The sequence below is a fragment of the Zonotrichia leucophrys genome, unplaced genomic scaffold (assembly GCF_028769735.1).
Source record: "Zonotrichia leucophrys gambelii isolate GWCS_2022_RI unplaced genomic scaffold, RI_Zleu_2.0 Scaffold_313_61700, whole genome shotgun sequence".
NCBI lineage: Eukaryota > Metazoa > Chordata > Aves > Passeriformes > Passerellidae > Zonotrichia > Zonotrichia leucophrys.
In genome coordinates this window covers 15,516-41,775 of record NW_026992518.1, presented here as the reverse complement: position 1 = coordinate 41,775, position 26,260 = coordinate 15,516, and the positions used below count along the sequence as shown (strand labels likewise).

The 26,260-nt window shown below is 44.3% G+C and overlaps 1 protein-coding gene across 1 annotated transcript; it reads right to left on the bottom strand.

Moving 5' to 3' along the window:
- Nucleotides 1–1,639: 1,639 nt before the first annotated feature.
- LOC135441501 (olfactory receptor 14I1-like) lies at nt 1,640–26,260 on the bottom strand. The gene is made up of 3 exons (XM_064701056.1): nt 25,524–26,260; nt 25,205–25,229; nt 1,640–1,774 (listed from the first exon to the last, which is right to left on the bottom strand). Exons 1-3 carry the CDS (start codon nt 26,258–26,260, stop codon nt 1,640–1,642), a joined length of 897 nt encoding a protein of 298 aa, XP_064557126.1.

The following is a 26,260-nucleotide window of genomic DNA, read 5'->3' as shown; positions in this document are numbered from 1 at the left end:
CTATGACATCACATAGTGGGTTATGTGAGGTCATCAAGCAACTATGTCATCATAGACTGCCTCTGTGACATCACAGAGCCAGCTGTGACATCACAGTTCCAAGGTCTGAGCATACTATGATGTCACAGAGTTGGCAGTGACATCAGAAACCATCTGTGTGACATTGGAGAATATGCTATGACCTCACAGAGCAGACTGTGACATCACAGGATAGACCTCTGACATCAAAGACCAGACTACGACATCACAGATTTTCCTGTGACATCACAGATTTTGCTGTGACATTACAGGATGGCAATGTGACATCACAGAGGGGATTGTGGCATCAGAGAGCAGATCTGTGACATTAGAAAATGGGCTGTGACATCACAGAGCAGGCTGTGACATCACAGAGTTGGCTGTAACCGGCTGTGACATCACAGAGTTGGCTGTAACCAGCTGTGACCAACCATCAGAGACCAGATCTGTGACATTAGAGAATGGGCTGTCACATCACAGAGCAGGCTGTGACATCCCGGAGGGACTGTGTGACATCCCAGCAGGGCAGTGTCAGGTCACTGGGTTGGTCACTCTCCCCCAGCTCCCCCTCACAGTTTCTCCCAACAAGTCCAATGCTGTTCATGCCCAGCAGGGTCCCTGTCCCCTGGGATCCCCCGGCTCACCTGGAGCCACAGCCTCCACCAAAGGATGTTCCACAGCATCCACCCCAGAGCCTGACAGGGGACAAGGGACCAGGGCTGTGTGACCAGGACATCAAGGATGTGGATTATCCAGGTCACTGTGGCCTGGGTTGGGTTCTCCAGGGCAGGAGAGATGTCTGGCAGCTGGAGCAGGGTCTGGGAAGGGCCTCCAAGATGGGGCTGGAGCCCTTGGGCTGTGAGCAGAGGCTGAGGGAGCTGGGCTGGTCCAGCCCGGAGCAGGGAAGGCTGAGGGGCTCCTCATCCCAGCCTGGCAGTGCCAGCGAGGAGGGGATGGAGAACACAGAGCCAGGCTCTTCACAGGGGGCTGGTGGGAGACAAAAGCCAATGGGTGGGAGGGGAAAGAGGGGAGATCAGCCAGGACAGGAGGAGATGAAATGAGTCAGGCTGGTTTCAGCATTTCCTCAGCACCAAGAGCAGTCTGATCTCCTGTCACCCTGGTTTTTTAACATTTTCTAAGCCTTCTGATGTTGGCATTATTGTAGTGAACTTTCTCACAAACTTTCTGTAAATAACTCATTGTTTTGCATTCCTTTATGGAGGAGGAGAGAGTTGATGGACTGTTGGTTTGACCAGTGTCATTCGGGAGGTGGCACTGTCACCCTCCAATCCACTGTCACTCTTGGAAAACTATAAATGTTGGAGTCAGAAAATAAACTTCCCTTTTTTCCCTTCACCTGGAGAGCAACGATGTGAGCTTGCGTTCTTTCGTGTCCTATAGTGACATCTGGTGACTGCCGGTATGTACTGCAGCCTAGGCTGAGACACAGAGTCTGGATCGCCCGTGAGGTTGTATTCTCCCCCCTCTTTGGTGCTCTGCATGCTGTTCTGGTGGTGATGCAACCTCTGCGGGTTTCGAGGAGGATTCCCTCATTTTGGACCTCTGGAGGGGGGTCATGGAGTGCAAACAGGTTTCCGTTTCCTGGAGTGATTTTCAGAGGTTATTCCTGCGGGTCAGAGAGCGGGAGTTCTTTTCGGTCCCTGGGAAGGCGTTCTCCAGGGAGGCGTGGTCTCTCGTAGGGGTCCGCCTCATGGAGGCCCTCTTTGATGATTGCACTGTAGACGTGGGATCGCTGCTGGTGCAGTGGAAAAAGTGTGAGGAGCTTTGGCAGGGGTCTGGTTCTTGTACCCATAGGAGTTCCCAGGGGAGCCCTTCTGTCTCAGACATGGACGAGGGGGAGTTTGAGTCTCTGTGCGATGGGGAGTCCCCCTCCCCGCTCTGGGACAGTGTGCTGGGGGACGGATCTGACTGGAGGGATGGCGATTGTTCCCCCGTGGTGGATTGGGCTGGCTCCTGGCGAGCTGGTCCCGAGTACAGGGGTAGGAGCCCAGTGGGCTTTTGATGGCTCTGTGGATTCAGCAGGCCGTCCTCACCCTGCCCCGCCCCAGGCGGACAGCGGGGTGGGGTACGTGCTGCCCCCTCTTTGTACCTTCCCGGTGTAATAAATAGGTATGATTCATGCTGATAAAAATTGAAACAGTAATCAATATTGAAACAGTAATTAATATTTGAGAATAATAAATAGTTAAAAATAGTAATGCCAAAGAAGAGAGGGAGAGGAGGGGCTCGGGTCACCCCCCCCTTCTCAGCAGATGTTCTCAAGGACCACAGGTGAATTAAAGGACACAGAGGAAGACTATGAAATTTTCATCAGACGACCCCCAAAAGACTTGTGTGACCACCAAACCAAGTGGTGGCACATGAGTGGTTAAGGTGGTAATGAGGGCAAATAGATAGAAAAGTGACGAACCAAAAATAGGAGGAGATGGCATTGACACATGGCATAAAAGGGGGGAATCTTTACTTGGCAAGCTTGTACGTGAAGTGGCAAGGGTCCAAGAGCCCTGCACTCCTTACACCGCGGTTATCTTTTGCTTATGCTCTATTATTAGAACCAAATTATCCCTTATTTTAATAAAATTATATTGTATCCAATTTTATATTTTTTTATTTTAACTATTCAATTAAAATTGCTACTACTTTTATTTTGTTTCATTTTTTTTATGATGGGATAATTGGGCAAACATAAAAATTTTGGTGCCAATACCCGGGACTCTTTCAACTCCGAGGAGGTGGATAACTTCTGGGAAGGAGCTCCCCACCAGACTTTTAAGTGGTCCCAAGGCTAGGCCACTCTCCCTTGGGAAAAGAGAGTCTTTATTACAATAACGCATAAGCAAATTAGTTATTGGAAGCGCGCAGGAGAGGCTCCCATCAGAGTGCCGGCTTGTAGGAGAGACAGTACCCATAGAAAACTGCTTTGTGCACGAAGACCCTCGTGAGAAAAGGAGGCTGTGAGTATCACGGGGTTTTGGGTCGGGGGGCGGCTGTATGTGTGTGTGAGTGTGTGTGGAGTGTCTGAGATGGGGGCAGTCCCAGACCCCCGAAGTGATTGGGACCTCCCAGTACAGCGTTTTTGCGTTCTCCGAGAGGAGACCGGCCGGAAAGGAGGGAAGCGAAAGAAAAGTGAATGAGTGGGGATCCCGGGAGGATTTGACCCAGGGGGAAGGAGGGGATCCTGGTCCAGGCACCTGTGGGAAGGTCCTTGGGCAGGAGGGATTGGCTCAGTAGAGAGACTGAGAGAGTGAATGAATAGGTTCAATTTCCTTGGAGGGGTTGGTAGCAGGCAATTTAGTATGTGATTAGATGGTGAGAGGACAGGGCTAATAGATTAAGAGGGAGAGAGAGGAGTGGAACAAGTAGATTGCAGAGGGAGACAAAGGAGTGGAACAGGTAGATTGAAAAGGCAGTGTGACAGAGTAGTAAGTGAGGAAGTTGAGCCACAAGGTGAGTGTGGGAAACTAAGACTCTCCTGGTACCGGGGATTTCTTAGTTTGTTGCCGCCAGAAATGGGTCAGGGAAAAAGTAAGTTCCTTGACCCAGGGGCTGCGGATTGTGTGAAAAATTCGCAGTGGTTTGAGGTATCTGGGAACCGTGAGGGGGGTTCTCGGGGGGGGGCGTTCCTCAGGACAGCCCACTGGGGATGTTAATGTGGTTTTGGGATGAATGGGAATCCCGAAGGGAAGAAAATCAAGAAATTCAGAGGGCAGTGCCTAAAGGACATAATATAGGAAAAGTTTTGAGTGAGCATCAGAAAAAATATGAGTCACCGGCAGAATAGTTAAAAAGATTAAAAAGAGACTTGCAATTATATTCAGGTATAGATATTAATACTGCAGTAGGGCAGGTTCTGTTAAAAATTCAGTTTGTGACCGGATCTTGCTGTGACATTAGGAAAAAGCTGGAAAAATTAGAAGATTGGCAGGACAGGGGACTGCAAGAGTTACTGAGAGAAGCACAAATGATGTTTGTGAAGAGAAATAAGAAAAAGCAGAAAGCAGATGCCAGAATTTTGGTGGCAACAGTTCAAGAAATGCAGGCAGCTTTAAATACAGAAAAATCTGCAGGGAGAAACAACCAGTGGATGTCAGGATCTATTTTTAGGAACAAAAGACCTGTGCATTTTTCCCGCCACAAGAAGAGACACTTAAAAAATTCTTGCCCCACTTTGAAGGGTGTGGGACCCACCTGTTTTTATTGTCATAAAAAGGGGCACCTGCAAAAAAATTGCAGAGAGAAACAGCAAGATGAGAAAACTTCACAGGAGAATCAGAGAGGTCAAGAGTTTTGTTTAACGAAGACAACCGAAATACAACCAAAAGAGGCCTTGATAATAAAGCTCAAAGTCGGTCCTCAAAGTGAAGAAATCGTATTTTTAGTCAATACAGGAGTTTCTCGGTCGACAGTGACAAAATTACCCCAGGGATGTGAGATAAGTAGTGAGCGAGTTTCAGTAATCGGAATTACAGGAGAGGCTTTCCCTGTTCCTGTAATAAAAAGAATGCAAATTGAAACAGATGACAAATTTAGAGTAAATGATTTACTGTTGATTCCAGAGGCTGAGAATAATATGTTAGGCAGAGATCTAATAATAGCCTTAAATTTACAGATAAAACCCTGTGAAGGAAAAATTAAAATTTATTCTTTAACTGAAGGAGATAATCTAGAAATTAATGACACGGGTTGGCATTCAGGTGAAGTGGGAAAAAGTTTAGGGTGAAGGAGTCTGGTCCCCTTAGTCCCTCCTGGTCAGCACAAGCTTGTGAATTTTATGCATTACTCTGTGCATTATTAATACTAAAAAGGCAAGAAGGGACTATTTATACAGACTCCAAATATGCTTTTAGTGTAGTACATACTTTTAGAAAAATTTGGAAAGAAAGGGGACTTATAAACACTCAAGGGAAAGGGTTAATACCAGGGGAATTGATAATTCAGATATGTGAAGCTTTAAAAGGCTCAAAGAAAATAGCAGTAGTTCATGTAAAGGAACACCAGAGAGGGAGGGATATTAGAATCAGAGAAATATTTTGGCTGATGAAGAAGCAAAAAGAGCGACCTTAAGAAAGGGAGATACTGAAATAATGACCTTAAAAAAATAAAATAGAAATTCAGCAGGAGACACTTTCCCTTCCGCTAGAAGAATTGGCAGCTATAAGGAAATTAAGAGCAACATTTAAGGAGGGAAAGTGAGTTTTTCCTGATGGCAGGATTATGATGCCAAAAACCAGTGGCACATTAGATTTTAGATAACTTGTATAGACAGACACACTGGGAAACAAGGGCCTTTTGTGATCACTTTTTAAAATTTTATGGGTGTATAAGGATATTTGAAATTGGAAAATAAATTATCCAGGGGTGTCTTACCTGTTAAAAGGTAAATAAGAAGGTGTTAAGAAGCCCTCCCTTTGGACAATACAAAGCAGCCTACAGGCTATTTGAAAAAATCCAGGTTGATTTTATAGAATTGCTTAAAGTGGGTCGGTGGAAATATTTGTTAGTTATAATAGATCAGTTAACTCAGTGGGTTGAAGCATTTCCAGCAGCTTGGGCTACAGTTCAAACAGTAGCTAAAATATTGTTGAAACATGATTTATATTAACCCTGATTTATTAAGAAGGAACTAAGCATCCTGGAGTGGCTGCCGACCGCAATTCCCTTGAGCTCAGAGGCAGAAGAACGCCGGTAGAAAAAGAATAAAAGACTTTCTGAATTGGTGGGAGCAGCCTAAAAAGACCGAAGATCTCCTCCAGGATCACCCACCAGCAACATTATTAGAACTGATTATAAAATTGCAATTTTAGAAACTGAGATTGATAACACCTGTTGTTAAAAGAGCTCAGGGACAAGTAAAACGTTAGGAGTGCAGTAAGCATGGTTTAAGGTGTCATCCCTGGATATGTATTGTTTGTACACTTTGCTTTAACTCATGGTGGAGAGTAAAAGAGAAGAGAAGGAGAGACAATTTATTTGCTTGTTTTGTTATGGTTATGTCAGCTAATTATAGAACACATTGCTAGTGATTTTTTGGATAACTTTGAGATTGGGAGACGGGACCCTTCCAGCAGCTATTGGATTAATAGGAAACTTAGATGAATTAGTTTTTGCTATATTGGCTATAGCACAAATAAGAGAAGGTGCAACTCATAATATTATAGACCAGTGTCTCAAAATTGATAGTTGTTGTAGAGAAGAAGTTTATATACCACATAATATGCACATTGCAGTGGCACATTGGCATCCCGAGTGTGCCTATTGGAGGCAGAAATTTAGTAAACTCCCCGCCCTTGAACCAGAAAATAAATGAGAAAAATCCTATTGTGGTTGGCACATCCCTAAAATTTTAGAAAATATAAATTTATGGTATTCCGGCCTAACCTTTTCCCTGTTCTTTTCATTTAAATTATTTTTTATTTTAATTATTTCTTTTTAACCAGCTAGAACTGGGAAATGGCATTTAAAAGGAGACAAGCAAACTCTGTGGGGCTATGGGTACCAAGGAAACTAAAAGCACCGGTGACTAGATCCCGGGATATTACCTTTGCTACCGAGAAGACTGGTATCTCGGCCCTTGGTTGCAACCCAAGGGGCCTTGAGAAAGGTAGAAAGGTAGATTTCCTAAGGATTATTTTCACTGTGATCGTTCTGGTACCCTGGGCAGTTGGCCAAAGGCAGAGAGCCACACTGGACAGAGTTTCAGCAATGAAAAAGCAAACAGAGCTAACACCAAGTCCCAGCAATTTCAACATTTGTGATTATTACAATCATTCTGTGTGGATTAAGGACAGGATGGAATCTATGTTTGTAACACACCTGTATGTTAGTTCTGCTTGCTACAATCGCAGCAGTGTTATAGATGTTTGTATTAAGGAAGGAAAGATGTATTGGATAAAGAAAAATCTGGGATATAATGAGCAAGCTCCTGATCCCCATGATGATCAAATTTGTCCTCAATATGAAAGATTTGTCTGTTTTGAAAGAGATGGTAATGGAAAGGATCCAAGTATTGGCATGGCAAATCGGGCACTAAAAGTAAAATTGAAAGAGAAAATAAAAGAAGAAAAAGAAACAAAGGGGAATAGAGGAAAGAACAGGAAAAAAGAGTCAACAGAATTGGCTGAATTGTATAAACAGCTAAAACAGTATTACAAAGATTGGGATTTGCCAGCCTCGAATAAGAATCTGTTTGTGGGATTGATGCAAGAGATTACTACGGAATTGGAATTATTGAAATGTGGGATTTGTGGAGGTCTAAAAATGGCTGAAAGATGGCCATGGAAAGGTGAGAGCTTAGCTCCAGAGCAATTTTTAAAGTGGAACCACACGCAAATTTCTGGAACATTGAAGAGACCTGAAGGATGGATTTTAAGTCATCAGGCAATTGGAATCATTTGTATAACTCGAGAAGGAAGGAAATTTAATAAAGTAGTAAGTAGGGCATACTCCTTGTAAATCCACACTGGTGGTTAATATGGATAATTGTTTAAAAATTTGGCAACCAGAAAACCCCGCTGGATATTGGGGACCAATAAAAGAAATAAATTGTGAATGGGATGAACAGATTAATTTATGCTGGTACAGAAGTCCTGGAGCTAACCCCTACCAATCCATCAACAGCCTGAGGTCTTATTGGGAACAACTGGAGAAAACTGATAAGAAAGGGAAAGCCTCAGATGGGATATATTGGATTTGTGGGCAACGAGCATACAGTGAGTTACCTCAAAAATGGGGAGGAACCTGTACTTTGGGGAGAATACAACCCTCCTTCTTTGTTCTACTGAGGTCTAGGAGCAATGTGCTAGGAACTCCACTGTATGAAACCCTGCAGTGGAATAAAAGAGATTTTAATTTAAATTCTCCAACAGCAGGAGGGAATCAAAAATGGGAGGAGGACGAATGGCTTGCAAAACAAATTATAGCAAATTATGACCCAACAATATGGGCTCAGGATGGGTCGTGGGGATATAGGACCCCAGTTTATCTGTTGAATCAATTAATAAGGCTCCAAGCAGTAGTGGAGGTGGTGTCAAATCACACCTCCGGTGCCTTAAAAATGTTGGCCAGGCAATATACACAAATGCGGGCGTTTGTGTACCGAAACAGGATCACCCTAGACTATCTGTTGGCAGAAGAAGGAGGAGTTTGTGGGAGATTTAATGAATTTGAACGCTGTATAGAAATTGATGATTATGGGGAAGCTATCACAGAACTTGCAGAGGAAATTAAAAGGGTGGCTCATGTGCCGGTACAGAAATGGAATTCAATCTTGAAAGCAGATTGGTGGAATAACCTCTTTGGAAATGTTTGGGGGAAAAAGTTAGAGTTCATGTTGTTATGCTCAATTCTTGGACTTTTGTTTCTGCCTTGTATGATTTTGTGTTTTATTAGGTTAATTCGTTCAGTGATTCAGGGGATGCAGATTTCAACAATGTCTCTAGATTCAGAATCAGCAGAAAAAAGGAAAACCAAGATCTATAATGGTATTAAAAGCTAAATCGACCCCTGTTAAAGAACAAGGACTTAAAAAGATTGAAATAGAACAAAAAATGCTAACTAAACTTGAAAGACAGTGTGAAAGACTAGATGCAGTAATAGAAATGCTAGAAAAGTTTGAAGCTGAAAAGAGATAACAAGAAAACCAAAATTCTGAAAAATATAAAAGATATCAAGGTACAGCTTTTTAAATACAGCACGAATCATAATGATCAAAAAGAGAAATAGGGGATTTGTGATAAATAGGTATGATTCGTGCTGATAAAAATTGAAACAGTAATCAATATTGATACAGTAACTAATATCTCGAAATAATAAAATAAGTTAAAAATAGTAATGCCAAAGAGGAGAGGGAAAGGATGGGCTCCAGACCCCCTTTTCCCAGCAGATGTTCTCAAGGACCACAAGAAAGAAGCTGAAGATACAGTTGCTAAAAATGACCAAGAACCTGGTTGGGTCCAAGAAAATGCTAATTATAAAGGACTTATTGCCTTGATATGCAGATGCAGTGATACGTTAGTCTTGGCTTACATTGTACTGGCTTGGTGCGCATGTGTAACCCAAAGGTGAATTAAAGGACAACGAAGAAGACTGCAGGGCCTTCATCAGTGACGACCCCCAAAGACTTGTGCGACCACCAAACCGCATGCGCCATGGTGGCACATGCGTGGTAAAGGTGGTAATGAAGGCGGAGAAAGAAAAGTGACGAACCGAAAACAGGAGGAGATGGCATTGACACATAGCATATAAGGGGTGACTTTCACTTGGCAAGCTTATATGTGAAGTGGCAAGGGTCAAGAACCCTGCCCTCCGTACCCTGCTGTTGTTTTTGCTTATGTGCTATTATTTGAACCAAATTATCCCTTATTTATATATTTTCTAAACTATTCAATTAAAATTGCTGCTACTTTAAATATTGTTTGGTTTTTTTTGATGGGATAATTGGGCAAACATAAAAATTTTTGTGCCAATACCCGGGAACTCTTTTAACTCCGGGGAGGTGGATAGCTTCTGGGAAGGAGCTCCACACCAGACTTTTAAGTGGTCTAAAGGCTAGGCCACTCTCCCTTGGGAAAAGAGAGTTCTTTTTACAATAACGCATAAGCAAATTAGTTATTGGAAGCGCGCAGCAGAGGCTCCCATCAGAGTGCCGGCTTGTAGGAGAGACAGTACCCATAGAAAACTGCTTTGTGCACGAAGACCCTTGTGAGAAAAGGAGGCTGTGAGTATCACGGGGTTTTGGGTCGGGGGGGGGCTGTATGTGTGTGTGAGCGTGTGTAGAGTGTTTGAGACGGGGGCTGGGCAGTCCTGGACCCCCGAAGCGCTTGGGACCTCCCAGTACCGTGTTTTCGCGTTCTCCGCGAGGAGACCGGCCGGAAAGGAGGGAAGCGAAAGAAAAGTGAATGAGTGGGGACCCCGGGAGGGTTTGACCCAGGGGGAAGGAGGGGATCCTGGTCCAGGCACCTGTGGGAAGGTCCTTGGGCAGGAGGGATTGGCTCAGTAGAGAGACTGAGAGAGTGAATGAATAGGTTCAATTTCCTTGGAGGGGTTGGTAGCAGGCAGTTTAGTATGTGATTAGATGGTGAGAGGACGGGGCTAATAGATTAAGAGGGAGAGAGAGGAGTGGAACAAGTAGATTGCAGAGGGAGACATAGGAGTGGAACAAGTAGATTGAAAAGGCAGTGTGACAGAGTAGTAAGTGAGGAAGTTGAGCCACGAGGTGAGTGTGGGAAACTAAGACTCTCCTGGTACCGGGGATTTCTTAGTTTGTTGCCGCCAGAAATGGGTCAGGGAAAAAGTAAGTTCCTTGACCCAGGGGCTGCGGATTGTAGGAAAAATTCGCAGTGGTTTGAGGTATCTGGGAACCATGACAGGGGTTCTCAGGGGGGGAGCGTTCCTCAGGACAGCCCACTGGGGATGTTAATGTGGTTTTGGGATGAATGGGAATCCCGAAGGGAAGAAAATCAAGAAATTCAGAGGGCAGTGCCTAAAGGACATAATATAGGAAAAGTTTTGAGTGAGCATCAGAAAAAATATGAGTCACCGGCAGAATAGTTAAAAAGATTAAAAAGAGACTTGCAATTATATTCAGGTATAGATATTAATACTGCAGTAGGGCAGGTTCTGTTAAAAATTCAGTTTGTGACCGGATCTTGCTGTGACATTAGGAAAAAGCTGGAAAAATTAGAAGATTGGCAGGACAGGGGACTGCAAGAGTTACTGAGAGAAGCACAAATGATGTTTGTGAAGAGAAATGAGAAAAAGCAGAAAGCAGATGCCAGAATTTTGGTGGCAACAGTTCAAGAAATGCAGGCAGCTTTGAATACAGAAAAATCTGCAGGGAAAAACAACCAGTGGATGTCAGGATCTATTTTTAGGAACAAAAGACCTGTGCATTTTTCCCGCCACAAGAAGAGACACTTAAAAAATTCTTGCCCCACTTTGAAGGGTGTGGGACCCACCTGTTTTTATTGTCATAAAAAGGGGCACCTGCAAAAAAATTGCAGAGAGAAACAGCAAGATGAGAAAACTTCACAGGAGAATCAGAGAGGGCAAGAGCTTTGTTTAACGAAGAGGACTGAATTACACCCAGAAGAGGCCTTGATAATAAAGCTAAGAGTAAGTCCTCAGAGTGAAGAAGTCGTTTTTTTAGTCAATACAGGAGTTTCTTGGTCGACAGTGACGAAATTACCTCAGAGATGTGAGATAAGTAGTGAGCGAGTTTCAGTAATTGGAATTACAGGAGAGGCTTTCCCTGTTCCTGTAACAAAAGGAGTGCAAATTGAAACAGATGGCAAATTTGGAGTAAATGATTTCTTGTTGATACCAGAGGCCGAGAATAATATGTTAGGCAGAGATCTAATAATAGCCTTAAATTTACAGATAAAACCCTGTGAAGGAAAACTTAAAATTTATTCTTTAACTGAAGAAGATAATCCAGAAATTAATGACACGGGTTGGCATTCAGGTGAAGTGGGAAAAGTTTAGGGTAAAGGAGTCTGATCCCCTCAGTCCCTCCTGCACAAGCCTGTGAATTTTATGCATTATTCCGTACATTATTAATACTAAAAAGGCAAGAAGGGACTATTTATACAGACTCCAAATATGCTTTTAGTGTAGTACATACATAAGAAAAGATTGGAAGGAAAGGAGGGGGACTTACAAACACTCAAAGACAAGGGTTAATACACGGGGAATTGATAATTCAGATACTTGAAGCTTTAAAAGGCTCAAAGAAAATAGCAGTAGTTCATGTAAAGGAACACCAGAGAGGGAGGGATATTAGAGTCAGAGAAATAATTTGGCTGATGAAGAAGCAAAAAGAGCAACCTTAAAAAAGGGAGATATTAGAATCATGACCTTATAAAAAAAAAAAAATAGAAATTCAGCAGGAGACACTTTCCCTTCCGCTAGCAGAATTGGCAGCTATAAGGAAATTAAGAGCAACATTTAAGGAGGGAAAGGGAGTTTTTCCTGATGGCAGGATTATGATGCCAAAAACCAGTGGCACATTAGATTTTAGATAACTTGTATCGACAGACACACTGGGAAAAAAGGGCCTTTTGTGATCACTTTTTAAAATTTTATGGGTGTATAAGGATATTTGAAATTGGAAAATAAATTATCCAGGGGTGTCTTACCTGTTAAAAGGTAAATAAGAAGGTGTTAAGAAGCCCTCCCTTTGGAGGATTCAAAACAGCCTACAGGCTATTTGAAAAAAAAAATCCAGGTTGATTTTATAGAATTGCTTAAAGTGGGTCGGTGGAAATATTTGTTAGTTATAATAGATCAGTTAACTCAGTGGGTTGAAGCATTTCCAGCAGCTTGGGCTACAGTTCAAACAGTAGCTAAAATATTGTTGAAACATGATTTATATTAACCCTGATATATTAAGAACGAACTAAGCATCCTGGAGTGGCTACGGGCCGCAATTCCCTTGAGCTCGGAGGCAGAAGAACGCCGGTGGAAAAAGAATAAAAAGACTTTCTGAATCGGTGGGAACAGCCTAAAAAGATCGAAGATCTCCTCCAGGATCACCCACCAGCAACAGTATTAGAATTGATTACACAACTGCAATTCCAGAAACTGAAATTGGTAACACCTGTTGTTAAAAGAGCTCAGAGACAAAAATGTTGGGAGTGCGGTAAACATGGTTTAGGGTGTCATTCACGGATATGTATTGTTTGCACACTCTGCTTTAACTCATGGTAAAAAGTAACTAAGAGAGAAGAGAAGGAGAGACAATTGATTTGCTCGCTTTGCTATGGTTATGTATTTAGTCAGCTAATTATAGAATATATTGCTAGTGATTTTTTTGGGATACCTTTGAGATTGGGAGATGGGACCCTTCCAGCAACAGTGGGATTAATAGGGAACCTAGATTGATTGGTTTTTGCTATATTGGCTATAGCACAAATAAGAGAAGGAACAACTTATAATATTATAAACCAGTGTCTCAAAATAGATAGTTGTTGTGAAGAAGAAGTATATATACCACATAATAGGCACATTGCAGGGGCATATTGGTGCTGTGATTTTGCCTATTAGAGGCGGCGACTTAATGAACTCCCCGCCCTTGAAGCAGAAAATAATTAGAAAAATCTTATTGTGGTTGGCACATCCCGGAAATTTTGGAAAATACAGGTTTATGGTATTCTGGCCTAATCTTTTCACCGTTCTTTTTGTTTTAATTATTGTTTTTTTAACCAGCTAGAACTGTGAAATGGCATTTAAAAGGAGACAAACAAACTCTGTGGGGCTATGGGTACCAAGGAAACTAAAAGCACCAGTGACTTGATCCCAGAATATTACCTTTGCTACCGAGACGACTGGTATCTCGGCCCTTGGTTGCAACCCAAGGGGCCTTGAGAAAGGTAGAAAGGTAGATTTCCTAAGGATTATTTTCACTGTGATCATTCTGGTACCCTGGGCAGTTGGCCAAAGCCAGAGAGCCACACTGAACAGAGTTTCGGCAATGAAAAAGCAAACAGAGCAAAAACCAAGTGCCAGCAATTTCAACATTTGTGATTTTTACAATCACCCTGTGTGTATTAAGGACAGGATGGAATCTATGTTTGTAACACACCTGTATGTTAGTTCTGCCTGCTACAATTGCAGCAGTGTTATAGATGTTTGTATTAAGGTAAGAAAGATGTATTGGATAGAGAAAAATGGGCAAGCTCCTTATCCCCATGGTGATCAAATTTGTCCTCAATATGAAAGATGCGTTTATTTTAAAAGAGATGATAATAGAAAGGATCCAAGTACAGGCATGGGAAATCAGGCACTAAAAGAAAAATTGAAAGAGAAAATAAAAGAAAAAAAAAACAAAGGGGAATAGAGGAACGAACAGGAAAAAGAGTCAACAGAATTGGCTGAATTGTATAAACAGCTAAAACAGTACTACAAAGATTGGGATTTGCCAGCCTCAAATAAGAATCTGTTTGTGGGATTGATGCAAAGGATTGCTACAGAATTGGAATTATTCACATGTGGGATTTGTGGAGGTCTAAAAATGGCTGAAAGATGGCCGTGGAAAGGTGAGAGCTTAGCTCCAGAGCAATTTTTAAAGTGGAACCACACCCAAATTTCTGGAACATTGAAGAGACCTGAAGGATGGGTTTTAAGCCGTCAAGTAATTGGAATAATTTGTATAACTCGAGAAGGATATTGGGGACCAATAAAAGAAATAAATTGCGAATGGGATGAACAGATTAATTTATGCTGGTGCAGAAGTCCTGGAGCTAACCCCTACCAATCCATCGACAGCCTGAGGTCTTATTGGGAACAACTGGAGAAAACTGATAAGAAATGGAAAGCCTCAAATGGGATATATTGGATTTGTGGGCAACGAGCATACAGTGAGTTACCTCAAAAATGGGGAGGAACCTGTACTTTGGGGAGAATACAACCCTCCTTCTTTGTTCTACTGAGGTCTAGGAGCAATGTGCTAGGAACTCCACTGTATGAAACCCTGAAGTGGAATAAAAGAGATTTTAATTTAAATTTTCTAACAGCAGGAGGGAATCAAAAATGGGGGGAGGACGAATGGCCTGCAGAACAAATTATAGCAAATTATGACCCAGCAATATGAGCTTAGGATGGGTCACGGGGATATAGGACCCCAATTTACCTGTTGAATCGATTAATAAGGCTCCAAGGAATAGTTGAGGTGGTGTCAAATCACACCTCCGGTGCCTTAAAAATGTTGGCCAGGCAATATACACAAATGAGGGTGTTTGTGTATCAAAACAGGTTAGCCCTACATTATCTGTTAGCAGAAAAAAGAGGAGTTTGTGAAAGTTTTAATGAATTTGAGTGCAGTGTAAAAATTGGTAATTATGGGGAAATTATCACTGAACTTGCAGAGAAAATTAAAAAAGTGGCTCATGTGCCGGTACAGAAGTGGAATTCAATCTTAAAAACAAATTGGTAAGGTGACCTCTTTGGAAGTGTTTGGAGGAAAAAGTTAGAGTTCATGTTGTTATGCTCAATTCCAAGACTTCTGTTTCTGCCTTGAATGATTTTGTGTTTTATTAGACTAATTCACTCAGTGATTCAGGGGATTCAGATTATAACAATGTCTCTAAATTCAGAATCAGCAGAAAAAGGAAAACCAAGATCTATAATGGTATTAAAAGCTAAATTGATGCCTGTTAAAGAACAAGGACCTAAAAAAAATTGAAATACACCAAAAAATGCTATCTAAACTTGAAAGACAGTGTGAAAGACTAAAAGCAGTAATAGAAATGCTGGAAAAGATTGAAGCTGAAAAGAAAAAACCAAAATTCTGAAAAATATACAAGATATCAAGGTACAGCCTTTTAAATACAGCACAAATCATAATGATCAAAAAGAGAAATGGGGGATTTGTGATAAATAGGTATGATTCGTGCTGATAAAAATTGAAACAGTAATCAATATTGATACAGTAATTAATATTTGAGAATAATAAAACAGTTAATAGTTAAAAGTTGTAATGCCAAAGAAGAGAGGGAAAGGAGGGGCTCCACCCACCCCCCCCTTCCCAGCAGATGTTCTCAATGACCACAGGAAAGAAGCTGAAGATACAGTTGCTAAAAATGACCAAGAAACTGGTTGGGTCCAAGAAAATGCTAATTATAAAGGACTTATTGCTTTGATATGTAGATGCAGTGATACGTTAGTCTTGGCTTACATTGTACTGGCTTGGTGCGCATGTGTAACCCAAAGGTGAATTAAAGGACAACGAAGAAGACTACAGGGCCTTCATCAGTGACAACCCCCAAAGACTTGTGCGACCACCAAACCGAATGCGCCATGGTGGCACATGCGTGGTAAAGGTGGTAATGAAGGCGGAGACAGAAAAGTGACGAATCGAAAATGGGAGGAGATGGCATTGACACATGGCATATAAGGGGTGATTTTCACTTGGCAAGCTTGTACGTGAAGTGGCAAGGGTCAAGAACCCTGCCCTCCGTACCCCGCAGTTGTTTTTGCTTATGCGCTATTATTCGAACCAAATTATCCCTTATTTATATATTTTCTAAACTATTCAATTAAAATTGTTGCTACCTTAAATATTGTTTGGGTTTTTTTGATGGGATAATTGGGCAAACATAACACTCAGGAGCTGGGCTGGGGGCTGCAGAAGTGGCTGTGGAGCTTTGCCTGTGCTGTGCCCGGGACTGGCAGCCACTGCTGGGCTGGGACAGAGGCGCAGCTTTGCTCAGCACCAGAGACACCTTTCCCTTGCTTGTCCCCATCTGTCATCCCTGCCACCAGTGTTCTGCTTTACCTGGAACCTGGGGACACTTTCCCAGGCCTGTCCCTCAGATGGATCTATTTAAAGTATGCGAAACTTAAGTTTCACTCCCTTTTGAGTCCCTGAGAATTTTTTGGCACACTCTATGGGACTGAGTCTGATGCAAAGAGCACCAAAGCCCCAGAGGCTCATTAAAGTCCCTGTGCTGTGTCTGTGCTGCTGAGCTGGGCCGGGCTCCTGGCCCAGAGGCAGCTCCTGCCAAGGGCAGCGCTGCAGAGAGACAGCTCTGGCCAGGAGCAGCTCCTGTGCACAGCCCAGCAGGGCTGGGGCACTGCCAGGGCCCCTCAGGGACACCAGCAGGGCACAGACAGAGCTCACAGGGGCTCAGCACTGGCAGGGGCTGTGGGATGTCCCAGAGGGGGCTGTGTCACAGCAGCTCCTCTGTGGCTGTGTCATAGAGGCACAGAGCAGCTGGGATGCCAGTAAGGGGCTGTGTGACAGCACAGAGCGGGCTGTGAGATCATGGAATGCCTGTATGACATCACAGAGGGGGCTGTGAGGTCAGAGTGTGTGCTGTGACATTACAGAGTGGCAGTATCACATCACAGACAGGGTTTGTGACATCACTGAGGGGATTGTGACAGCACAGAGCTGCCTGTGATGTCATAGAGTAGGATATGAGGCCATAGAGCAAATTCTGCCATCATAGAGTATGGAACTGGGGCATCAGAGAGTGGGCTGTGACATCACCGGGTGACTGAGTAACATCATAGAGCAGGCGGTGAAATCATAAGGTGACTTTGTGACATCACAGAGACTTCTGTGACATCACAAAGCAGCTGTATCACATCAGAGGGTGGCATCTCAGAGTTGGCTCTGTGACATCACAGGAAGGCTGTGTGAAATCACAGGAGGCTGTGTGACATCACAGGGTCTGTGTGAGGTCACTGGGGAGGTCACTCTGCCCCAGCCCCCCTCACAGCTCCCCCCAGAGCAGTCCAACCCTGCTCGTGCACAGCGAGGTCCCCTTTCCCCCCGGGTCCCCCCGCCCCCGGCCCCACAGCCTCCTCTGCAGCCCCAGCCCAGCTCCTGAGGCACCAAATGAGCCCAAGTCCCACCTGGGGGAAGGGCCCAGGAAGACCAAGGGGAATTTGAGGCTTACCACAAGGCAAGCACACATCTTGACCCTGCCTCCTCTTGGAATTTCCATCTAAACACTGCTGGAATCCAGGAGTTGGTAGCTGTGTGTGCTTCTCTGTATCTTTTTTGTCTTTCTTGCTTTCTATGTCGTTTTCTTCAGTTTCTGTGCTCCTGCAAATTCTGATTAACTTAAAATTGAACAGACTAGAGTTTGTGAGGTTGAATGGGCCAAGTCAACACTTTGAGAAGTGTTTTTTGTTGACTGAATGTCATCGTTTGACATGAGAAGAATTTTCAAAAGTAATACAAAACTTTTTGTGTAACTGACAATCTGTTAAACCACTAAGATACTGAACATGCCTCTGTGAAACACATATGTTAAAGATGAAAAAGCCCTGGAACCTCCTCTTTCTTTTCCAGTCAACAAAGAAGCAGCGAGCCCCAGCCTCCATTTCAACCAAACCAAACCAAACCAAACCAAACCAAACCAAACCAAACCAAGCAACCCTGCCATGGGCTGAGCCCCTTCCCTGCTCCCCAGGCTGCCCCCCTCCCCATCAGCTCCATTCTAACCAAACCAAACTCCAACAACTACCAAACAGGAAAACAAAAGAGACTACAAAACCCCAACCAGAACAAAGCCAGGCACAGCTATTAAAATCTTACCACCAAGTCCCCTCCCACCAAAACAACTAAAACACAAACCCCTACAACCTGTAAAAAATAGCCCTACAACTAAAATTAAACATTAAAAAAAACCAAAACTATCAATAAAACCAATTCTAACACAACCCAACCACAATTTCCACCAGAAGTTACTGGCAGGTCAGGTGTTAACCCTTGCTATACTTCAGTCCTCTCTCAAGTAAAAGGAAAACAATATACAAGCATTTCAAAAAGCAAAATAAAATCATGAAAGCCAATAAAGGAGAAATGAACTCCCAAAAAAAAACCGAAGAAAAAATACCTTAATCTTAAAACTAAAATTCTCTTATAAACTATAAAGAAAAAATTCTTTTTCATTATAACACATAAAACTATTAAGATATAAAAAATTGAAATTAATATAATACAAAAACCTCCATACTGAAATAAACAAATGTTAAAATAACTGTAATTTCATCAAAAGTTCATACAGAAATTAAAATGTAATCCAGTACCGCCAAGTGAAGATCTCTATCCCCTGAGATAAAAAAAAATAAAATTATATAAAAAAGATTTTTACCTTTAAAGAATTAATCTTTAAAACAATACCCCATAAGTCAACATGGCCCATCAACAAGCTGTAAAAAAGCTTCTGGCAATAAAAACAACTTCACAATGTTTTGCTTGCCCAATTATCCCATCGTAAAAAAGCCAAACAATATTAACAGTAGTAGCAATTTTAATTGAATAGTTAAAGTAAAAAAAATATGAAATTGGATACAATATAATTTGATTCAAATAAGGGGTAATTTGGTTCCAATAATAGCGCATAAGCAAAAGATACCCACGGAGTACAGAGGGCAGGGTTTTGGGACCCTTGCCACTTCACGTACAAGCTTGCCAAGTGAAAATCACCTCTTATATGCCATGTGTCAATGCCATCTCCTCCTATTTTTGGTTCGTCATATCTCTATCTCCGCCTTCATTACCACATTTACCACACGTGCGCCGCCACTTGGTTTGGTGGTCGCACAAGTCTTTGGGGGTTGTCACTAATGAAGGCCCTGTAGTCTTCTTCGTTGTCCTTTAATTCACCTTTGGGTTACACATGCGCACCAAGCCAGTACAATGTAAGCCAAGACTAACGTATCACTGCATCTACATATCAAGGCGATAAATCCCTTATAATTAGCATTTTCTTGGACCCAACCAGATTTTGCTTCCTTTCTGCTCATTTTTAGCAACTGTATCTTCAGCTTCTTTCCTCCTGTCCTTGTGAACATCTGCTGGGAAGGGGGGGGTGGTGGGGCCCCTCCTCTCCCCCTCTTCTTTGGCGTTACTACTTTTAACTGTTTTATTATTCCCAAATATTAATTACTGTATCAATATTGATTGCTGTTTCAATTTTTATCAGCACGAATCATACCTATTTATCACAACAATAACAAAGTCCCCTAGACCACTGTTATCCGTGACAAAGTTAATAACCACAACACTACTATTTTTTCCTCTTGTAAAAGAATCTCCATAACCTTAAAAAGAAAAACTTCTCTCCCAAAGTAAACAAAAACAAGGCTATTTTAAAAATAGTAAATAACAAGAAATTTTAGGTTTCTTTACATTGCCAGTAAAAATAACGTTGTAAAAAGAAGGTGTTCTAAAGAGTTTATTTTAATTCTTACTACCTTTTTCCTTTTAGTTACTTTTAATAAAATTTTCTTTCTACCCTTAAATATTTTAAGCCTACTTTCTCGCACTCCTATCTAACAACAAAATAAATACATAAATTACTAATTGACAATAAAACCCACCACACTCATCAATACATTAATTAAGAAATCTCAATATTAGAAAAATCTTGAATTAAAAAACCAAAACCACTACAGTGTCATAATAAACCTTTTGCCAAAGTTTCTCGGATTTTCTAAAGCTCCCATAAAGGCTGTTTGGTTGTTTTGAGCTCCTGAGAATCTCTTGTTGGTGTTTCTCCAGTGAGTCAAACTCAGTAAATACAAAAAATTGTAATTAATTTTAAATGTCTCCTTGGGAGAGGTGTTTGTGGTATGGGAGTCAGGGCTTGTCTGTCCTGGTTGGCCCAGCCCAGGCAGGGCTTTCCCAGCCCCATTCCACACTCCATTTCCCAGCTGGAGCCACTGGTGCCTCTGAGTTGTGCTGCCCCAGCCCCAGGGACGCTCTCATTGTCTGCCCATTCCCCACGGTCTCTGGGCAGGGATGGCCTCAGTGGGGGCTGCTGACATCCTCAGCACCTTGGAGGCTGCTGCTGAATTTTCCTGCTCCAGAGGCTTGTTCAGCCTTCAGCTCTTCAGTGCAGGAATTCAGTGTCCCAGGGCTCATTAACATCCAGAACACCTTAACAACCAAAGCTTCTGGGAATAATTTGATTTAATTTTCAAATCATTTGTGGTTGGGCAGATCTCAGTAGTGTATTCAAAGTGAATACATGATATATAAAAAAACAGCGAGAAGAGATCTTTTAGATCCTGTTTAGTTTTTTTCCCCTGTAATTTATTGATATGTGCAATCTCCAATTGACACTGAATCCAAGTACCTCCTCATGCAGTTTGAATAGAGATGAAAATCAAGACCCTCTATGGCTGACAATCAATCAGATCTTTCCCTACCCCCACCGCACCATTTCCCCCATCCAAAGCCTGGCACTCAGAGCAGCCTTGTGCAAATCTGAGCTCCCTCCAGCCCACACTAGAACTAGCCAACAGACCACAGTTGAACAGGATATAACTTAATAAAAGTTACACCATTAAAATAACAATCACACAATTACAAACTCTTCCCTGAGCTATGTGCAATGTCCCAGCATGTCTGATGAGTCCACTGTTCACAACTGATTTGCATACTAAAATTAATTTTGACTAGTGTGGTTTTGTGATAAATATAAACACAATTAAGTTCTTGTATCAGGATTCTTGTCCTGGACTGAGGACAGAACAGCTCAAACAATTCCTGATTTGCAAATCTATCAGTGGTGGATGGAGAAGGACGGTCAGGCTGCTCTTGGTGTTAAGGAAATGCTGAAAGCAGCCTGACTCAATTAATCTCCTCATGTCCTGGCTGATCTCTCCTCTTTCCCCTTCCACCCATTGGCTTTTGTCTCCCCGCAGCCCCCTGTGCAGAGCCTGTCTCTGTGTTCTCCATCCCCTCCTGGCTGGCACTGCCAGGCTGGCATGAGGAGCTCCTCAGCCTTCCCTGCTCCAGGCTGGACCAGCCCAGCTCCCTCAGCCTCTGCTCACAGCCCAGGGTCTCCAGCCCCACCTTGGAGGCCCTTCCCAGACCCTGTTCCAGCTGCCAGACATCTTTCCTGCCCTGGGCAACCCAAACCAGGCCACAGTGACCTGGATAATCCACATCCTTGATGTCCTGGTCACACAGCCCTGGCCCTTGTCCCCTGTCAGGCTCTGGGGTGGATCCTGTGGAACATCCTTTGGTGGAGGCTGTGGCTCCAGGTGGGCCGGGGGGATCCGGGAGGACAGGGACCCTGCTGGGCATGGACAGCATTGGAGTTGTTGGGAGAAACTGTGAGGGGGAGCTGGGGCAGAGTGACCAACCCAGTGACCTGACACAGCCCTGCTGGGATGTCACACAGCCCCTCTGTGATATCAGAGCCCATTCTCCAATGTCACACAGCCAGTCTCTGATGTCACAACCAAATCTGTGATGTCATCATCTGCTCTGTGATGTCAGACTTCTGCCCTGTGATGTCACAGCTGGCTCGGTGATGTCACAGAGGCAGTCTATGATGACATAGCTGCTTTATGACCTCACATAACCCACTCTGTGATGTCATAGCCCACACTGTCACCTCATGTTACCAGATGAGAAATTGTCTCCACCAGCTGAGCTCACACCTGGAGCTTGTTCTCCAAAACCCCAGGCCTATGGAAACCACACAGTGCCCATTGTGTGAGAAGGGGAACTGGAAGTTCAGCAGCCTCAGTGTCCTGCCAGCTCAGCCAGGCCCACTGGAACATTGGGGTCCACAAGCACCAGGAACCACCAGAGAGACCCCAAAAATAGAAGAATGCATGCAAAAGGGGAGGGGAAATACGGTAATGATTTTGGGGAAATGATTATCATATATCTGTTTAGTCCAGGACAATCACTGAATGTGTGTGCAAAATACAGAAAATAAACAGAAACCTTCCTGTGTTCAGCATGCACGGCTTTGGGAGGAGCTCTCCCCAGTGCATCCAGCTAAATAAAAACTATGCCTTCTTAATGCTACATTGAGATTAAGGAGTTTTCTGATTTAGGAATTTTTGGTAACACTTCCACACCAAGGAAAGCTCTGTTTGCTGCTGTTCACACACAGAGAAGGGCTGGTGGCAGATGTGGGGCTTGGAGGCTGCCTGGGGCACAGTGACCATGAAATAATCAAGTTTTCAATCTTCTGTGAAAGAAGGAGAGGCAGCAACAAAACTTCTACACTGGAATTAGGAAGGGCACACTTTGGCCTATTTAAGATGCTCATTTGGGGAGTACCAAATCAGGTACTGATTTTTTAAAGTGAAACAGCTCTTAAAAACAAAGTGGTCCTGAAAGTCTGGACATACTTAAAGAAAGTAATCTTAAGGGGGAAGGAGCAGCCTGTCCCAGTGTGGCAAAAGATGGGCAAGTGAGGAAAATGACTGCACTGGCGGCCCATGGAGCTTTTGTGGGAACTCATGATAAAAAAGTGGGTGCATCAACATTGGACAGAAGGTCAGGCAACTTAGGAAGTGTTTAAGGACGTTGTTAGGTCATGCGGAATGAAAAGCTGAGATGTGAAAGCTCAATTAGAACTTAACCTGGCCACTTCTGTGAAAAATAATAGGAAATGTTTCTATAAATACACTAATAACAAAACATGGGATAAGGCGAACCTCTACTCTTTATTGGATGCAGTGGAGAACATAGTAACAAAAGGAAAAGGCTACACTACTTAACACCTTGTTTCTCTCAATTTTCAATATTAGGACAGGCTGTCCTCAGGACAAGTGCTCTCCTCAGCTGGTGGATGCGCACAGGGAGCAGAACAGACCCCTGGAATCCAGGAGGAAGCAGTTGGTGACCTGCTGAGCCACTCAGATGCTCACAGGTGTCTCTGGGAGCAGATGGGATCCATCCTAGGGGGATAAGGGAGCTGGTGGATGAGCTCCCAAGCTGCTCTCCATCATTTACCATCAGTGCTGGCTCAGCAGGGAGGTCCCAGAGCACTGGAGGTTCCAGTGTGAGCCCATCCCCAAGAAGGACTGGAAGGAGGAGCTGGGGAACTCCAGGCCTGTCAGCCTGACCTGGGTGCCTGGCAAGGTTTGGAACAGATCACCTTGAGTGCCATCCCAGGGCACCCACAGGATGGCTGAGGGATCAGAGCCAGCCAGCGTGGATTTAGGGGTGGCAGGTCCTGCCTGACCAACCTGGTCTCCTTTTATGACCAGGTGGCCCACCTGTGGATGCAGGAAAGGCTGTGGATGTTGTGTACCTGGACTTCAGCAGAGCCTTTGACACTGTCTCTGTCAGCATTCCCTGGAAAAGCTGCAGCCCACAGCTTGGGCAGGTTCCCTCCTCGCTGGGAGATTTAATAGTTGGCTGGAGGCTGGGCCCAGAGAGTGGTGGGGATGGTGCTGCACCCAGCTGGTGTCCAGGCACTGGTGGTGCCCCCAGGGGTCTGTGCTGGGCCCAGTCCAGTTTAATATCTTCACTGATGATCTGGGTGAGGGGATCGAGTCCACCATTCACAAATTGCAGATGGCACCAAGCTGGGTGTGAGTGTGGATCTGCTGGAGGGCAGGACAAGAAGACACAGCCTTAAACTGCACCAGGAAGGTTTAGGCTGGACAATAGGAAGAAATTCTTCACAGAAAGGGTGAGTGAGAATTGGAATGGGCTGGCCAGGGGGGAGGTGGCAGAGTCACTGTCCCTCTCCAGTGGCACTCAGTGGCATGGTCTTGGTGACAAGGCAGTATTAAGTCATTGGTTGGACTTTATGATCCCAAAGGCCTTTTCCAGCCTATTTGATTCTGTAATTCTCTGATGATTGGGACACTCTGGGGCCATTGTGACACTGCAGGGCCTCGTGGAAATAAGAGAACCATGGTGACAACATGTAGCCCCACAGAACCAGGAGTCCATTGTGGTGCTGTGGAGCCAAATGGAACCAGGGAGTGCACCGTGACACTCTGGGTCCTTGTGGAACCACAGAGGCCATTGTGACACTGCAGAGCCTTGTGTAACCAAGGGGTTTCACCATTTTGGCACTGCAAAACCAAGGAGACCATATGGAAGACTGAAGGGCCCAGTGGAACCAATGGGCTGTTCTGACACTGTGGGGCCCCTTGGAACCAAGGGGACATTGGGACACTGCAGGATCCTGTGTAACAAAGGGGCCACTGTGACATGATGGGGCCTCAAGGGATATGGAAGAATGTTGTGACACTGTGTGGCCTCGTGGAAACAAGGAGTCCATTGTGACACTGAGGGGACTTGTGGAGCCTCAGAGACCATGGTGACAGTGTGGGACCTGATGTAACCATGGGGCCACTGTGACACCCTGGGGCCCCATGCAGGCAAGGGGCCACTGTGAAACTGCAGCACCAGCAAGGACATTGTGAAACTGTGAAGCCCCATAAAACCAAGGAATCAATTGTCAAATTTTGGGGCCCTATGGAACCAAGGAGACCATTGTGACAGTGCAGGGCCGGGTGTAACCAAGGGGCCATTGTAACACTGAGGGGCCCCATAGAACCAAGGTACATCTTTGCAGATGACACCAAGCTGGGTGTGAGTGTTGATCTGCTGCAGGGCAGGAGGGCTCTGCACAGGGCCCTGGACAGACTGGATCCAGGGACCAAATCCAAAAAGGTGAGGTTTAACAAGTCCAAGTGCTGGGTCCTGCACTTTGGCCGCAACAACCCCTGCAGCACTACAGGCTGGGGACAGAGTGGCTGGAGAGCAACCAGGCAGAAAGGGACCTGCAGGGACTGATGGACAGCAGGCTGGACATGAGGCAGCAGTGTGCCCAGGTGGCTAAGAAGACCATTGGCTTCTGGCCTGGATCAGGAATGGTGTGGCCAGCAGGACCAGAGCTGCTGTGCCAGCACTGATCTGCCCCCAGCTCTGCACACAGACATTGCTACTGTAGCTCCAGAGAAGGCAACAAAAGGGCATCTCTGCAGAAAACTCTGCTGGGAGATCCTTTAGTTCCTTTAAATACACTAAGAAGACAGCCCCTCATTGACACAGTTTGTGGCCACAGGGAAGGTGGAGAGAAACAAAATGAGAAATGGCACAAACAATGTCATTTCTTTGTGGACAATTTGAAAAAACTAAAGCAAACAAAACAAACTTGCACACTGAAGCCAATAAGAACGATCAAAGATTACTTTTATTACAAATGATTTGCAGAAATTGGCCAGCAGTTTAATGTTTCTGAAAGCATCCTGTCATCAGTCTCCACACTGCAGCCTTGAGCTCCTGGTTCCTCAGGCTGTAGATGAGGGGGTTCAGGACTGGAGGCACCACCGAGTACAGAACTGACAGGGCCAGATCCAGGGATGGGGAGGAAATTTTGGGAGGCTTCAGGTGAGCAAATGTGCCAGTGCTGATGAATAGGGAGATCACAGCCAGGTGAGGGAGGCAGGTGGAAAAGGCTTTGTGCCGTCCCTGCTCAGAGGGGATCCTCAGCACAGCCCTGAAGATCTGCACATAGGAGAAAACAATGAACACAAAACAGCCAGATACCAAACAACCACTAACAGCAAGAAGCCCAAATTCCCTGAGGTAGGATTTGGAGCAGGAGAGCTTGAGGATGTGGGGGATGTCACAGAAGAACTGGCCCAGGGCATTGCCATGGCACAGAGGCAGGGAAAATGTATTGGCTGTGTGCAGCAGTGAATAGAGAAATCCACTGGCCCAGGCAGCTGCTGCCATGTGGGCACAAGCTCTGCTGCCCAGGAGGGTCCCGTAGTGCAGGGGTTTGCAGATGGACACGTAGCGGTCGTAGCACATGATGGTCAGGAGGAAATACTCTGTTAGAGCACAGAAAACCAAAAAAAATACCTGAGCAGCACATCCAGTGTAGGAGATGTTCCTGGTGTCCCAGAGGGAATTGTGCATGGCTTTGGGGAGAGTGGTGCAGATGGAGCCCAGGTCAGTGAGGGCCAGGTTGAGCAGGAAGAAGAACAT

Coding starts and splice junctions, on each gene's coding strand:
- LOC135441501 (XM_064701056.1), bottom strand. CDS start 26,260: ATGTTCTTCTTCCTGCTCAACCTGGCCCTCACTGACCTGGGCTCCATC. Junction 25,230..25,523: donor AAGGCTGCAGTGTGGAGACT/GATGACAGGATG, acceptor GCCCTTTTGTTG/CCTTCTCTGGAGCTACAGTA. Junction 1,775..25,204: donor TCTGGAGCTACAGTAGCAAT/GTCTGTGTGCAG, acceptor CCACTGCACCAG/CAGCGATCCCACGTCTACAG.